The sequence below is a fragment of the Rhea pennata genome, chromosome 8, assembly GCF_028389875.1.
Source record: "Rhea pennata isolate bPtePen1 chromosome 8, bPtePen1.pri, whole genome shotgun sequence".
Classification (NCBI taxonomy): domain Eukaryota; kingdom Metazoa; phylum Chordata; class Aves; order Rheiformes; family Rheidae; genus Rhea; species Rhea pennata.
In genome coordinates, this window is record NC_084670.1 from 32,033,615 (window position 1) to 32,050,599 (window position 16,985).

At 41.8% G+C, this 16,985-nt stretch overlaps 1 protein-coding gene across 3 annotated transcripts in view; it reads right to left on the bottom strand.

Moving 5' to 3' along the window:
* RABGAP1L (RAB GTPase activating protein 1 like) overlaps window positions 1-16,985 on the bottom strand; it is a 239,259-nt gene that overhangs the window by 71,207 nt on the left and 151,067 nt on the right. For all 3 annotated transcript variants that reach the window (XM_062581619.1, XM_062581618.1, XM_062581616.1), the window contains one exon: window positions 3,569-3,610. In XM_062581619.1, coding sequence (XP_062437603.1) covers window positions 3,569-3,610 — 42 coding nt within the window. The remainder of the gene's footprint in view (window positions 1-3,568; window positions 3,611-16,985) is intronic.

Sequence of the window (16,985 nt, forward strand, 5' to 3'; positions counted from 1 at the left end):
GAAAGTAGAGGCACCGTTTTTCAGAAAACGCATGTACTGAAGTGAATCTCTGTAAGATAATACCAGCATGCATTAGCTGGGAAGTACAAGCAGTAGCAAAACACTTTACTATTTCTCACAATTTTGTGCCCATTTCAATTTGAATATCACATAATTTCCTTATAAAGCACTGGCTTTCCTTTGGCATTAAGCAACGTGTTTTTAATGGTTACCCAGATGAAAATGCTGTTTCAGCAACCTAGATACGAAGTGTTGTTACGAATCACGCTCAGTGAGTAGATTATCTCCATAATGAAAGTTTGGTTTGGACCTATTTTAAAAACTCATAGTAAATTCTTACATTTCCATTAATTCTTTTCTTCCTTTGCAATAATCTAGACCCTTATTTCTGCACATTCTCATATGTTAACACTTTCGCTAATTGTAAAATAAAGCTTGTATTTCATTTTTCTTCTTCTTTCTAAGGGTAGCAAGACCAGAAGCAGAAGTTTAAGGCAGTAAGTACCGAGATGCCCAAATACGAACCAAAGCTTACTGTTACTGCTAACTTCTTACCGTACGCAGTGATTTTCACATTTACTTTGTAATTTTCAACAAAGCAACTAGCTAGTTTGTGACAAAAGGGATCCGCAAGTATCCTGGCACTGAAGCGGCACGCTTCCCATCACTCGGGATTAACAGCAGCGCGGCACGATCCTCTCTGCTGCGCGGAGAGGGAAGGGCGAGGAACCGTCCGCCTCCCGCCGCAGCTGCCTACGCGCTAATTCGGGACTGTGTCCACAGGACAAACCTACGTGATTAACGTCAAACACCGCCGCCAGCTGGACAAAGTGACAGACGTGCACGCTGCGGAGCACACAAACAGCAGTGACTGCTGAAGGACATCTCTAAGAAAGCGTAATATTTGGATACTACAGAAAAAAAGAAAAAAAAATGTATTTTTCCCTAAAATGCAACTCCGCAGTAAGAAATCAGGATAATGCCCTATTACATCTGATAGTCTCCACAGACCAAGTACTTTAATCAGTGAGCTGTTTGTTGTTACAAACATAGTCCAAATGTGGGAGAGGGAAACGGAAAGGATTCCTCGGTCTTTTAAATAGATTTTTATTTTCTGAAGGGTACTACATCACGATGCCCTGGGTAATCGGCCACAGAAACAGTATCGGCATTTCAAAACTGACAACTGTTCAATCTGAATACAAGCAGCTGGTAGCAACAGTGAGAAACTGCATAAAAAGGGAGTTCAATAAAAAAAAAAACCTTTTGATCCTGTTGCTATTTAGTGAGGGATTATGAGGCACACACTTTCCAAGGAAGCGAGGAAAAATGGCATTTACACAGTAAAGACTCAAAGATTCTAGTGATGAATGAGTCCCCCTCCCAAATCAAAAATAACCCAAAAGATTGTGGATAAAAAACCCACTAGCTCTGTTTCAGTCCCTCAGGGGTTGTTCTCACTAGCTTCAGAGAAATGAAGTCCTCCCAAACACTTTTTAAAGTTGTTGCTCTGAAGCACTCACATTCAGTTCCTGTAATTTAAAAAGACCAATAAACTAAAACCACTCTGTTTCTAATGATTAAGAGAAATTACAAACATATCTGAATAGCAAAAATTTATTCCAGGCCTCAGAGTACAAAACCACCTTCCTCCCTGATACTGCTGCACACAAATTATAGAGCTACAGAGCATCACTCTTAGGTGCTTCTAATTTATAATCTCGTCTGATTTAGCTGTGTTTCCTTTGTGCTTGTTTTGCCTACAATATAAAATTATTTTCTGAAGATAACATCTCTTTACCATTTAGAGTCTATTACTGCCAAATCATACGGATGCATCATACCATACAAACATAAGAAGAAATGCTATTAGCAGAATTAAAAACAATTCTTAAAACTCTCGAACTTTTAAGAAAATAGTGACAAAATACTTTCTTGAATTTTCCTCTCCTGGAATAGCCAAAGAGAAATGTTCAGTTAGAAAAGCAGTATGCTATGAAATATATATACATATATATATAAACAGAATGGGAGAAGAAAGGAAAAATAAACAGAGCACTTCCTATTAAAAGACACTTGGGCTGATGGATCAACACAAAAGAAAGTCCTTACAATATGACATCTCTGAGTTAATGAATATAGTACTTTCTGACCCTTATCGCATTTTTTTCAGAAGTTGTTCCTCTTGCTGACCTCAGGCCCACTGCTGCCAGGAGCAGCAGCAGGAGTCCTAGGGAATCCGGACCGCCGGGTGCATGCCCACGGCCCGGAGGCTGGGCTGCCTAACTGAACTCGGGGCACGGCTGCTGCAATCCCCTCCCTAAAAACCTCACCAGCTGCTTTCAGCACCGTGCAAGCACTCCTCCCGCTCCTTTCCTTCCCCTCGGTTTTAAGAGCCACAAGGCGGTACTCCACCTGCTTCCAGAAGCAGTGCTTACTGCTGTGGCAGCTCTACCCGTCGTGCCGGAGCCTGCTAGACTTCCCATTAGCCATACTGGCCTTAAACAAGCAGAAGATGAGCAAGTCCCCGTAGCTGCAAACAAGCAGAGAACAGGCAGAAAGCGACACCTTGAAGCACTAGCTGCTCTGCGTTACGTGACTCTGGGCATTTCCTCCCCCTCGCGCCAGGCACTGATCTCGCAGGCACGCCGGGGTACTCTGCTCTGGTTACGCTCCATCGAGCGACAGGGATGACCCTCAGAGATTTCCAGCTGCTCCGCTCTCAGCACCACCACGCACATCCAGCAGGGCAGAGCGCTAGGGCTTCCGCGTTGGAGCCGAGGGGCTCCGCCGTGCTCCTCGGTGCGCAGCTCCTCCTCCAGCTGCCAACCCTTCCTAGAAAACGACGAGGCACTGCGAAAACGCACCGCAGCACTGGCAACAGCGACAGGCGACTCGCGGGTGTCCACATTACGGACATTACAGTGCTAGCAGGGACAGGCTGCAGCACCCTGAGCTTTTGCCTTAATCATTTGATGGGAATATCCCTTGAATCTGCAGGCGGAGTTTCAAATCCCATACCACGTGCCTGTGTGCAGCCTGGATCCGAGTCAGTGCCAACTTGCGAAGGATAACGTAAACGAACTTTGAGCTCTGCCACTTGTATCAAAAAAAGCCAAGGGCTTACCCATGGTTTAGGAGGCCTCCCCCGCATCTAAGATGGCAGTCACCCACATTACAAAATACTTCTAATTCCTCTCTTAATATTACAAATGCATTTGGTATCTAACGATATCCAATCATATGTTTCTTGACTATACAAAAGAACCTAGGCACAAAATAAGTTGTGAAATGAATCAGAACCGTTTTCTCAATAGCAGCTACCCGAGACATTTAAATCCTTATACTGTACCTTTTGTTCCAAGAACTTTATTATATTGTTAAATTTAATAAAAACAGTTCTACCATAAGAATTGTTTTGAAGACATCCCTACCAAAACATGTATTTCTCTTTCCTTGCTTCCCCTAAAAGTCCCACTATTATTGTTCCCTTTGATACGATAAATTCAACTAAGAATATATTCCATACTATTTTTTTTTGTCTATTAGAAAAAAATCAATGACTTACCTTTAAGAGAGCCAAGGCTACATGGAAGATAACATTCAGACCCTAAGAATAAGAAGAAAAAGACTTTGGTCAGTACCAGCATACAAATCCCTTTTCTTTTTTAGTTGTCACCATTAAGTACCATCACTAGATGCTGCAATTCTCTATGGCATGCCTCTCTCTTCCACGCTATACTTCACAGTTCTTCATTAAAGCCCCAAGATACAGTTTCCAAACTCCCAGCCGGGGAGGATGAAGGCTCTTGGGAATCTCCCTTTTCAGTTAACCAGGTGCTACGTGCGGCACAGGACATCCCACCATCCTTCTAGGACCTGCCAGGCCTGGTCTTTCATGAGCAGCGCAAAATGCTGCAACAAACAGGCCATCAAGGAAAGCCAATACGTACTCTAGCTGATAGGATTTGTGCCTGATCACTAAGAGCTGTGATTATCCAATGTACAAATTTTATACTGAAACTATAAAATCTCCAAGAACAAATATCTTTTTTTTCTGATATCAGTCAAAAAGCAAGATTATTTCAGAGTTACGCAAATTGATACCTGTATTAAATAGTGTGCTTTCTGATTTGCAAACGTTGGAAATATATGCACACAAATCTATTCAGTAAATAATGAAATGGCAATGTCCAATTACTTAAAAATCTAAGAAAGCAGAATATACTCTATTTACTGGCAACACAGTGGTGAAAAGGAATACATTTCCACTTAGGTTTTATATAAAAATACAAACTACCACACTCCTCCTTATGTTTAAGATCTCTTTATTTTGGCAAGTAAGACCTTGAGCTTTTCTCTGGGGAAAGAGGAATAAATGAATGAGGCTCCCTCCCAACAGTCTAACTGAAAACACTCTCGGGGTCGTGCTTGCAAAACCAGCCAAGCGCAGCTCCGGCCAAACGGCACGGGACACCAGGCAGGCAGGACACGCGCTTCCGCTGCTCATGGAAGAGACACTCTTGTCTCCACCAGCTTTGCCTACATATCTTAAATATTTAACTTTCTAAATAGCTTTGTGATTGCCCAAATACGAAAAATACCATTTACAACTGCCTTATGTGTTCAAACTGCTGTACGCCTAGATTACTTTTTACAAATATTCTTGCCTGATAGTTTAATGTCAAGACAAACCTCTTCTTATAAATGTCTTTTAGAGAGCTGATATCTAAGTGTCCCAACAGACTTGCACACAAATAATACTGTCATTACAATACGTGTCTGCGTGGGATTTTTATATGGGAACCCTCCACTACACTGCAATAAGATTTCAATCAATTTCTGGCTCATGCTGCACCACAAATTGTTTCAACAAACTCCTACAACAGAGCCTGTATGAATCTCACATGTTCTTAATAAAAATAAATGGATAAACTGATCTGGAAAGATGGCAGCTTTTGATTCTTGTTGCCTTTGCACCAAATCTGAAAGCTTTGGCAGCACTTTAAAAATTACCTCTATCACACGTTACTGCCAATATCCCACTATTAAAAACTTTCATACAGCAGCATGAGGAGGTGCCTTGCAGAAGGGAGACAAGTGGCCATGGGCTTGGGAGTGGGCAGGAACACTCCCTGAGCTAGGACTTGCCTCTGTTGGGAAAGGCCAAAGTCACAAAATTCGAGAGGCAGAAGCTAGGCAATCATCTGCCACTGCTGCAGAGAAAGCTGTGCAAAGACCCACTCCGTCCCCTTGAATAACGCTGCAGGCTGGGAAGGCCAGCAGCGGTCTCCCTCTTCAAGACATCTCTGCTTCTGCAATTGAGTATTTTTCCAAGTCTCCTCCTGAAACTTAGAGATCGTATTTAAAGGAAAACAAAACAAAACAGAAAGGCTGTGGAGGTTTAAACATGCTATGAAAGTCAGTCTTTAGAAAAGCCTGCAGAAATTTTTTTTAGAAGTGAGTTCTTGAGTGGAAATTTTATTTTTTTTTTCATGTGGGTAGTAGGGTGCCTCAAAGGGATTTTATCAATTACTGAGTGTTGGAAGTACGACTACATGAGATGTAATGAATATTGCAACACTGCACAAATTAATTTGCAACTCTATGCATAATCTTTATGATAACAAACCAACTTTTTCCACTAGAGGTCACAATTGTAGCAGGACTGAATCAGAAAGAGCGTTAATGGGAAACCCTTTTCCCAAAGGTGCTAATGAATATTTCAAATACAACAGAAGCTATTTTAGTTTTTACACTTCTTTTTAACAGAAGAATGTTTGGCTGTGAATTCCACCCAGGAGGTCGATAAAACCAGAGCACGGCCGCAGCACAGTAAGCTCGCAACACCTCCGTACCAGCGTCTCAAGGTTTTATTCCAAACATCCCTCTCGGCAGTAAGGACGCGCCAAGGACTTTGCACTCTCGCCTTTATTCCAGGAGCCGCCAGCAGCAGGAGCGCTTCGGCGTGGCATCTCCCGCAGCGCGCGACCGCAGCACGGGCAGCTTGCTCCTGCCTCGCTCTCCCCCAGGGGTGCTGGTGGCCCCGTGGGCGCGGGGCAGGTCCCAGGCTCCCTAACGGCACAGCAGACAAGCAGGTCACGGGGCGAGCGCCCTACCCCCGGGAGATCGCCGCAGGGGCTCTTCCGAGGGAAAGGTGACTCTCAAACCACGGGGATGTTTTAGACCCGCGAGGCGGCAATTTTGCCGGCAACGGCAACTCCACGCTGCCCTGCGTGGCCTTTCTGAGCCCGAGAGCCTCACGGCCCTCGCCGGCGGAGCGACTCGGAGGTGGCTTTCGGAGGAAAGGCTTCCCCTCCCAACTTTGGACGTACAGCAGGGTGCTTTAGACTGCGGAGGTGGTGCCTCGCCCGCCCATTTTCACAACTCATTTCATAATCGCTGGTCCACACACTGTCTGAATTATTTTTTTCAGTGCTCAGAAGACTACTCTGACATAGCCAAGCTTGTTTAATGAGTATGATTAAGAAAAAAGAGGCTAGTTCAGCTCATTTTTTCACAATCTCTTATTTAAAATCCTACTTCATTTACAACACACAGATTTATAAGACTCAGCTTACACTTCTCCATCTATTTTAGAAGCAGAAGTACCAAAAATACCAATGTGTACCAGACACACAAATCATTGTTAGCAATACCCCTCCAGCAATTTTATAATGGAAATACGAAAGTACATACAAATCATTCACAGTTGGGAAAAAGGAGAGAGTCCTTACTAAACAAGCTTTAAATAATTACTTTTCAAAATCAAAGCATTGATAACTAGGCATTTTGAAATAAATATGATAATATGCATATGATGCAGATCTCATCTTAATAAAATATTAAAAAAAAAAAGTTTGCACACATGAAAGTTATAAATAATTACCCAAAGAGTTGCTTGCTTAATAAACAACACCCAAAATTAAAAATATAAAGTATTATTTAACAAGAGCTACACTTAGAGTACAGGAATGCTTAGGGGCTTATCCTCGCGTCGTGCTGCTTCTCAGACACGCAGCTCTCAGCCACTACGCCCGCCGCCGCCGAGCCCAGAAACGCGGCGCGCGCATCCCGCTCCCCAAGGCACCAGCCTCCTGCACAGGGCTCTGCGCTTCCGCTGACGCCTTGCTCTAGGGGGTTTAGCCGCCCAGCTAAGCGCCCGCGCAGTATCTTCAAACAGGGCTCACTCAAGAGCCCTAGAGCGCTTTAACAGACCTCTTCAAGCTCAGGAGCTTCAGAGCCTGAGCGAGCCCATCCCAGAGCAGAGCGCTCGGCTCTCCTGCAGCCCGAACGGGCCAGCAAAGGGAAGGTTTCGGGGCTCGGGTCATCTCACAGCCGCTCCTCAGAACCTCCTTACGGCTCCGACTGACTGCACGCTGACTGCCCTTGACTTTACAAAGGCTGCTCAGTTTATATATATATGTATACATACATATATACATATATATATACACACACACATATATATATATAAAAGAGAGAGAGAGAGAGATTCAAACAGAAATAGTACAGTTTTGCAATTGTACCTTTCATAACTACTGGGATGATAATGCTACATGAACATTCATCATCAAGTAGTTCACCATTTTCCCACTGAGATTTTACTTCATAAAAGCATACTTTTATTTTAAATTATATAGCAAAAGATCACAGTCTCCAACACAGTTTGTAGCTAAGGTTCTCATGCGCAAAGCAGTGAAACCGTATCTCACAAGGCTGCAAAAATATAACATCTCAGCTGCAAACAATACGCATGTGCACTGAAATTAAGGCTAGGCTAAAATAATTAGAAACTTTATTATGTTAACTATCTTCTAATGAGAGATTTTTGCAGCTCCTTAAGTCCCTCTGTAGCCAAGATTCCTTCTGCAGCCAGAAGCACCTTTTCAGAAGTCCTCAATTTGAGTCCCTCTGTACTTTGAGATAAGAGATGACTTTGGAAAATCCCTTAGAAGAAGACAGAAACAAAGAGGAACAAGCAGAGATGGCAATGATCCCGTTAAAAGATTTGTAAAGAATGAGATCTCTGTAACAGGAAGGATTCCTTTACAAGAGAGGAGGTATATTTATCCATTTGACCTAGCAAGCCTACCAAGAGGCAGAGAAAAGGGAGTAAGGGGGCAGCCAACTAATACATGCTGCTCCACAGAGGTGACTGAAGAGATAAGGCAAACAATAACATATCACCAGGACAACATTGCATGGGGGCTTCTTTGGCATTTCTCTCCCATTTTAAAGCTTTTCGCTAGTATTTCTTTCTACCCAGCATTTGCTACAGTACTGGAGGGAGAGACTAGTCCCTCTCCATTTCAGACCATCTGATAAACCTTTCTATGATTTTATAGCAATACCCTCTGCATCATTTCCACAAACAAATCTCTTCAAAAAATATACTGGAAATTCATGTAATATCAGTGTTTCTTATCTGTGGCTTTGTTCCTAGATATGCATGACCTGTAGGAGGAAATGGTAAAAATATCGATACAATACTCTCCGCAGCTCAGCACCAGGTAGTGAAGATAAATGCGAGAGTCAACTGAGCATCTCTTTAAGGTCTGAAAAGCTTCAAGACTCACATGACATGCCATCGAAAGAACCACTTAACCTGTTCTGATTTTCTAATAATTGAATGTTTCTTTTTTTAAAGACAGATTAGCTATTCAACCAAAGTTAATTTGAAACGGTTTCATAATTATGTGTTCACTTGCACATTTTTCAAAGGAGCTGCAAAGGGTAATTGGGGTTACAAACCCAAAAGAAGAATTAAAATTCTATTTATGTTTTGGATTACTTCCAGCCAAACAGTTGTTTAGCAAGCAGAATATGTTGAGAACGCACAATAAATTTTAGGAATATCGCAAATACATTTAGGTTGCTGACACCGTAAATACAAGGTCTGAAGCTCAAACCTCTTATTGTAAAGTAAGGCAGACTTGGAGCACGTTCTGCAGGGATATGCATATTATTAGCTCTTGCTAACCCAGCAGAACATGCACAATTCAAGAAAGGAATGAGACAGACAGACAGACAGAGATCCTGTTCTGGCTCATGTGCCACCAAAGGAATTTTTAAATTCCACTGACAAAGTCTTTTAAAATTCTTGTTCTGGTAGGCTGAAATAAACTTAATATTCACATTCCAGGCTGACTCCACAGAACTAAAAACTAGAAAATCATGATGTCAATGTTGTATAATATAGCAACAGATATGTTGTATAAGCAACAGATATACCTTTCTTAAGAAACAGTTATCTCGGAGAGAGAAAGAACAACATTGCAAAGAGACCTCGCTTCTCGAACCAGGCTTCCTCCAGTGAGTCAGTATAATCACTTACTATGGTAACTCACAACAGGAACCGCTACAATGCCAGAGAGAAGAAAAGAAAACATAGAAATCTCCAGCCTGATACTGTGATGATATAAATAATATACAAACCCAAACTAAAATCAGTTGGCTGAATTATTAGATAAGCAGACAGCAGGGAGATGGTAAAGGTAGTGCCGCGAAATTTAGTATTTATTCTGCTACCTTCTGTATTTGATACTATGGAAAGGCATGGGAGGCAATCCTCATCTTCTATCAGTAAGTTTGCCATGAAATTGTTTTCTTAATAGAACTGAATATGATTTAGGAGTATAAGGGAATATTTACATGTTTCAGGTGATCTGCACAAAACTTGCTGATGAGATGTTGCTATGGATGGCTGAAGGCAAACTGCTATGAGATTAATACTTTTTTGTCTTCAGCTTCTGTGACGATAATAATTACAACCACAGAATAAGTCATTTTCACATATAAAATTGCTCCTGGGCATCCGGTATTTATGCAGCAGTACGTTCTTAATTCACAGGCAGCCGGGTATGGGACAGCGGCATGCTTTCTTCATCTGCTTGCCAAAGCCATATATTAACATCAGCTCCTGGCATTTCTGGTTTTCAGAGGCAAAAAGTAGGGTTTTTTCAGACACTTCTCTCCCTCTTATCAAATCGGATTAACATGGGGACAAAGAAATGGGCCTGAATGCAGACTGTGCATCAAGAGCCCTAGCAGGCCTTTTATGTGTGTGTGTGTGTGTGTATATGTATATGTATATATACATATATACACACACACACACACACATATGTATATATGTGCCTGTATTTACATTTGTGTGTATGAAGAGGAAAGAAAAAGAGTCCTCAGATCTCTGCAGAAAGTCAAGCCCTGCAGCCCCTGCATGCAGACAGGCAATGGCCACGAGTCCCTCTGCCTTCGCCTCTCAGTTCTTTTTCCCTTTCCAGCAGCTGCTTGAACGGGAAGTGCGCTTGCAGATTTTCAATACTTCATGAGAAAACACAGCGTCTCGGCAAGGCGAAGCCAGCGCCATCCTCTCTTCCAGAAGCACGGCCGGAACCGGCGTGCCTCGCCGGCGCTGTCGGCACCACGCCGCTTTCCCGCCCGGAGCCGCTCTCCCGCCCGGAGCCCTTCCCTTCGGCTGCTCCCGAGGCACCCTCCAAGGCTGCTTCGGGTACGCTGCTACTCAAACACAGCAGAGGGCACTAGCGTTAAGCAAGCGTTACAGAAATTCACTGTATTCCTAGGAAAATCCACCAAGTGAACATCAACTAGTAAGGGGCTAAAATATTTCAGCAGTGATGGGGAAACTTAATTCGGAGACATACTGGGACCTTGGACTGGGCGCCTCTCCCCTCTAAGGGCCATACCACGCCATCCACTTAGGTCCCTCACTTTGGCTAACTTTGCATCTGCACCTTAAAAATAGTTTCTGAGATGGAGGCAGCCACAGCATCTTAGGACCACAACATTTATCAACATCACCAGAAAGCTACCTTCTGTTCACGTAACTTATCTCGAATTACAGACTGCTGGGAGACAGTTTTTTCCTCTGTTGATGCTGAGCATTTATCACCAGCCTTCTCCCCAAAACACGTAAGTTATTTTGGGAATAAACAAGCTGTGGCTATGAATGAAAGATACATAAATTACGGGTGCTCACAGGAACAGCCGGACACCATAGTGCAGAGGGTTATGTTAAACTCGCGGCTCTCCGAGAGCCTCTTGGATGTACTCTATTAAAATACCCCAGCCCAGACTTGAGTTCTTTTAAATTCTGTATAGCTTTAAAAGCAAACAGAACATTTTGCGTTCCCCTGTCCCCGTGGCAATACGGAACCTTGTATTACATACCTTGGTATTTCTGCTGCTGATTGAAATCTTATATTCAAACACCTAATACTTCTTACGGCTTTCAGTTTGAAAATAACTTAAAATTTGTTACCACTTTAATCTGAATCATTTAATCAAACACCTACAAACACTATTAAAAGTTCCTTATCCACAAAATACGCAATCAAATATGACATCTACTTTTCTTTTTATTTTAATTTTGGTCCAGTACTGAAAAATCCACAGCGGAACATAGCTGTAGTCATGACACAAATTAAGCTAAAATTACTTTTAGCACGGCCTTAAATAACTCATCTAAATACATAAAAGCATAAAATTCAGGGCCAGAAAACCTGAGCTAACCCCATTGCAGACCTCAGGTTTTTTGCAATGAAAAAGATAATAACAGCTGACATGTAAGCAAATGCTTTTCCATGCATAAAGCTAACTTCTATTCTCAAAATTATCTACCTGAAAGTCTTTGCATGTATTTATATAGGATATGCATCACCTGAATCATCTTGCTTTGTTTTCCCTAGCATCATTTAAAGTTGCATCTATTTGATGAGGTGAGAGACTCTACACATAGTATATGCATATATATATTACTTTAATATTTAATAAGACAGCACATCTGTAGCATTTTTTTTTTAATAAAATTAATGCCGGGAGAAGCTTTGAAACGACATTTCAGATAGAAGCATCCTTCTTTCACACTACTGATACTACCTGTTGTCTTATAACCACGACTACATTAATTAAGAATAGTGTCATCTAATGCCTTTTATAAGTACAGGTTTCGATAACAGGAACTTGTGCATTAGTATGAGGCAAGAGAAGCAATATATTTCACCTGTTCTCAAACCAGTTCACTTGCACTTTTTCCTTCAGAACAGCAAATCCCGACGCCAGCAAAGCAGCACCAGTCGGCCGGACGCGTAGGTTCAAACCCCGCTCTCTGCCGCCGGGCGTCGGGGCCTTACAGAGACGCCCTGTTCTCTCTCACTGTCAAGTGCCTTCTCAAACCAGTTCAAAGCAACATCAGCCTCTCTCCCCGAAACGGCGGTGGCCGACAGAGGCTTTGGAAAGGAGAGCTAGCTCTGTAAGAGACATACTGTGCGGGGCTGGGGACAGGATAAAAAGAGACCATCTAAATGCCAAAGTCTGGTTGTCTATATACATAGAAAGGGAAAAAAAATAAAATAAAAAAGCCCAGGCTTTTCCAACTCACAGACATGACACTGACTTTAGTTTCGTAAATATTATTAAATACTGCAGGAAGTTTCAACATACATCCGCATCTACCTATAATTTAAGTCCAGCTTGTAAATATATGCTGTTACTGTTTGAAAACAGATTTTATTTTTAGCAAGGCCAGTCCCCCGTTGTATAACCATTTATCAAAACATGCATCAAGGAAGGGCTAACAAATGCAGACAACGTGACAGATGATATTTAATTCCAAAAAGTTTGAATTTGCTTCCCCTATAGATCTATAGACGGCCAAAAATTATACACAACATTTTATTTAATTCACATTTCATCTGAGTGTAGATTTGCAGAGGAAGTGGGTTTGTTCCTGACAATTCCTGAGGAAGTTTAATGAATTAAAATGTTAATCTGTTCTTTCTCAGCTGAACTCCCTTGATGGAATCACAGAGGTATTTGACAGTGACAGATAAAAAAATAACAGGTTTTTGTGATAGCTGCTCCCAAGTTAGCGCTAACGTGCGGCGACAGCCGGGCGCGTCGGCTGAGCGATCCCATACGGCTCAGCGTTTCCTGCCACATCCATTTTTCAGCAAGACGTATGTAAGACAGGCATCGAATCTTCGGTGCCAATAATTATCATTCTCCCAACATTTGCCTTATTTCACTACGCTGCAGCCGCGTCCAAACACCACACTTGCACATTTTAACTCTCCAGAGGTGCCCGTTTACTAGCACCGAGTCACGTCTTGTAAGATTTTTGAAAACACCCATCGGTCTCCGTGATCACTGACAGCTTCTCAATACTGACTGGGAAAGTTATTTTATACCAAATTGTGTGTGCAACACTTCACAAGTAAAAGCCAAGGAAAGGCAATATTTAGGTTTCAATTCGCTGTTCTGCCACGTGGTCCTGGGATAGGTAGTTTCGCTTCCCCGTTTTAGATAAATTAGCAAATATTAAATTATTATTCAAACGTGACAGATATCCAGTTGCATCTCCTTCCGTTCAGTCTTGATCATAAAATGGTAGCTCAGCAGCCAGGTAATTTTTGTAACAAGAGTATGTGATTCCTGATACTAAAACACAGAAATATCTGTATAGCCCAGAAGAGGCAGCATGTAGTAGTGTTCTACATATGCTCCTTAAAAGGGGAGAAACACTGTCCTTATGTATTTTATAACCCCAAGAACTGTACGCAAAAACAGCCATACGAACTTAAAAGGCAGGTTACCAACGAAGCGTCAAAAGTCTAGGTTAGTAACGGGATTGCACTTGAGCTTTGAATTTTCTGAGTTTTGGCAACATCGCCTATACTGTTTTAAGTGTTTTCTTTTCTAAGCAGAAAATGTAATGAAAAAATCATAAAATGCTTACAGTTTGTCTGTCAACTGATTTTCTCTCTAAAAAAAGACTACTTAAGATCACTTACTTGTTGCTTTTTAAATAAATATTTTAAGCTTCAATTTTAATTTGTAGATCTTAAAATGCAAAACAAAGTTAAATGCCAACTCCATGATCTTCTGTATCATTATCCAGGGGCAACTCTTACACTGGGGACAGCTCTACCTAAATAACATGCACATTGTTTTGATAAGCCACTACCTTTTGAGGGTGACTTTAAATAAATAATTTAAAAACTGTTCAAAAAAAAAAAAAAGCAAAGCAGAGCAGGCTCTCAAAGAATTCAATAACAATGTCATGTTGATAGACAAGACTGACAAGTCCAAATACAACTCTGAATCTCAACTTCTTTAATGCAATCAGAAATAGCAAAATAAGAGATTAATGAAGCAGCTGAAGCAGGCAGCTGAAGGGAGCCTTGTAGAAAGATCTCCTGATGATGCTAACGTTAAAATTCATCTACTTAGGCAGGCTCAGGAGCATCCAGTTTGCTGTAATCACCGGAAAACTTTCAACTGGATGAAGGGGTTGGTTGGTTGGCTTGCAGTACAAGGAATCAGACACAAATTAAGCATTATGTGGAACATGCTACCCATGGAATATCTCTGCCAGCCCAAAATTGTCTTCAGGTTTTTGTCACAGAAGCAATGAACACCACCAAAACGTGTTCCAGACACGGCGCTGCAGACGGGGTGGCTGACACGTTCTGTCCTCCAACTACAGAGGCATTTTTCTCAAGTAATATCCTAGGGCCACTGGAAATTTGGGGGTTGATATTTAAGATATTTAGGACTTGAAAACGTAGAGGACGTTCCAGTTCCTGAGGTAACTTCCAAATTACTATGAATTTAAACAAAATTGTTCTTTCTATCAAGTAACGTTTAATGTGGGAATGATGAAAGGATTTTTGATCATAACAGCACACATTAACCATTTCAATGTGATTTTAAAATTTTCTCAATAAAAATAATTTTGTTATTTATCAGCTATTTAAATTTCCTTTCTTGCAAATTTTCTCCCAAGTTTTGGTATTCTCTATTTAACAAGCTTCCCTTCTCCCTTTCCACTTTGCAAATCCATCCTCATACACATGCACGTACACATGCTGTTCTCTGGTCTCTCCGTATCTTTTGCATCATGTTCCTCTTCCCACTGCTAGAATCTAACACTCTATAAACTATTTTTCTTAAAAAAAAGAAAAAAAGAGAAAAAAAGAGAAAAAAAAGCAGTAACAATAATTTCATCCCCAAGCCACACTAAATATCACCCTGTTCCCAGCAAGCCCCGGCTCCCCCGCCAGCACTGCTCCTCCCCACTCTTCACCCTGCCGTGGGCCAGCCCACCGCCTGCCAACAAGACCTCCCGCACGTCCGGCTGCGCTCAGCCTCCAGGCATCGTCCCTCCTCATCCTCCTCACCCACGGCACCGCTCCCCAGAACGACAGCTGTTTGCTCTTCCAGCCACCGTTAAGAACCAGAGAGACGTACCGCATCCAGAAACTCCCGGGCAACCCAAAACGCTAGCCCACACTTCCACGAGTGTCCCGGGGACCGGAGAATCTCCCTAGGAATGCCCGGCTTGCAGCACCCATTCAGCTGCTCCTTTTTTTTTTTTTTAATACGATTTTTTCTGCCCTCGAATCTTTTCTTTCGCAGAAGAGTTGCTTAGGATGTAAACACTTTGTCAACCGCAGGCCAGATGGGGATACGGAGAACGCAGAGTCAGGAACAAAGTTAAAGGCGATTTAAAATTCGTCTGTATTTATGACAAATTAACAAGAAAGTTGGAAGCTTGTTTTTTAAAAAAAAATATACAATGCAGCTCACTTCAAAGACTTTTGGGGTTGTTGAGTTTTTTTTTTTTTTTTTAGAATATGTTCTACTGTTAACAGCTGTAACTGTTTTTTTCTCCATCCAATTGCTGGAATTACAGGCATGCTGTTTTGTCAGAGATAAAGTAGAGAGCAAATGAATGCAGAAAAAATTATTTTGACTGCTCCCTTGCTGCTTCCGGCGGCTGACCGGGCAGGCAGTTCCACAGTATGATTTCAGGCTGCCATGGAAGAATTACTTCTTTTCTAGCCTGTCTATGCCATATGCCTTCAGATTTCACCTTCCTTCTAGGAAGAGGGTCAGCTAGGTTTTCATTTTAATACAGTTATAATCTGTGTTCCTCTGGCCAGTTCTCAGAGCTGCGTGTTAGTTCGGACTAGCTGATTCCTGAAAATTAAGAAGGGTTTTCAGTGTCTGCGCTGTCGCCCCACTATGTTTTCTACACATTGCCTCCCTCTCAAGAGGTCTGCACGCATCTCCCCATTTAAAATCAAGTTTTTTACCATTTCTGACTCATTTTTAGACGCTGTAAAGAGGCTCCTTTAGCGTTATGGGATTACTCTCCACAAATGCTAGCAAGCTTCCCCCTCCCTAGCACCCTCTCGCTTTGCTCTCCCTTTCCCCTCGGATACTTTCAACTTTTCTCCTGTGTAATTCCTTCAGACACGCGGAGATAAACACTGACAGACGTGACGTGAATACAAATGTTTTCAGAGTCGTTGCTTTTCTCATTCTAAATACTAACGCCTAGATTAACCATGACTAAAAGATTTCTTCAGCATATTTTATCATCAAGCTTAATATAATAAAAAGCACCACAGCTTCACGCAGGATGTAATGATACTGCTAGCACAATCATCAGCACTATGAAATGATATTTTATACTTTTTGAGAACAGTTTCTTATAAAGGTCATTTCTGAAAGCAACTGTACATCAGGAGCAGAATGAAGAAATAAACTGAACGGACAGAGAAAGACTAAATCTACACCCCAATCCCATCCCGAAAATAAACGCGCTAGTAATTCCCAAGCAATCAAGGCGTTGTGTTCATCTACTGCTTGACTGGCTCTACAAAGAGCAGGATGAGGGCTGGAAAATTAACAGAGCTTGTCTTTTCCTCTTTATTTGCTTTCTTAAGATAATTAAGACTTTGTGAAAGAAACAGCTCAGGTATGTCTAAAGTAAAATACGTTTAATGTGGAAAAGTGAGACCATTATTTCTCTTTTACTCCCTTTAACACTTATGGGGTACCTGGAGATATTTCCTCGTTCTTTTTGATACCTGAGCACCAACATACATAAGAAGCAATCCTCTTAAGGAAAGAAATACTGAGATATGACTGGTATGTTATTTGTTTGATTTATA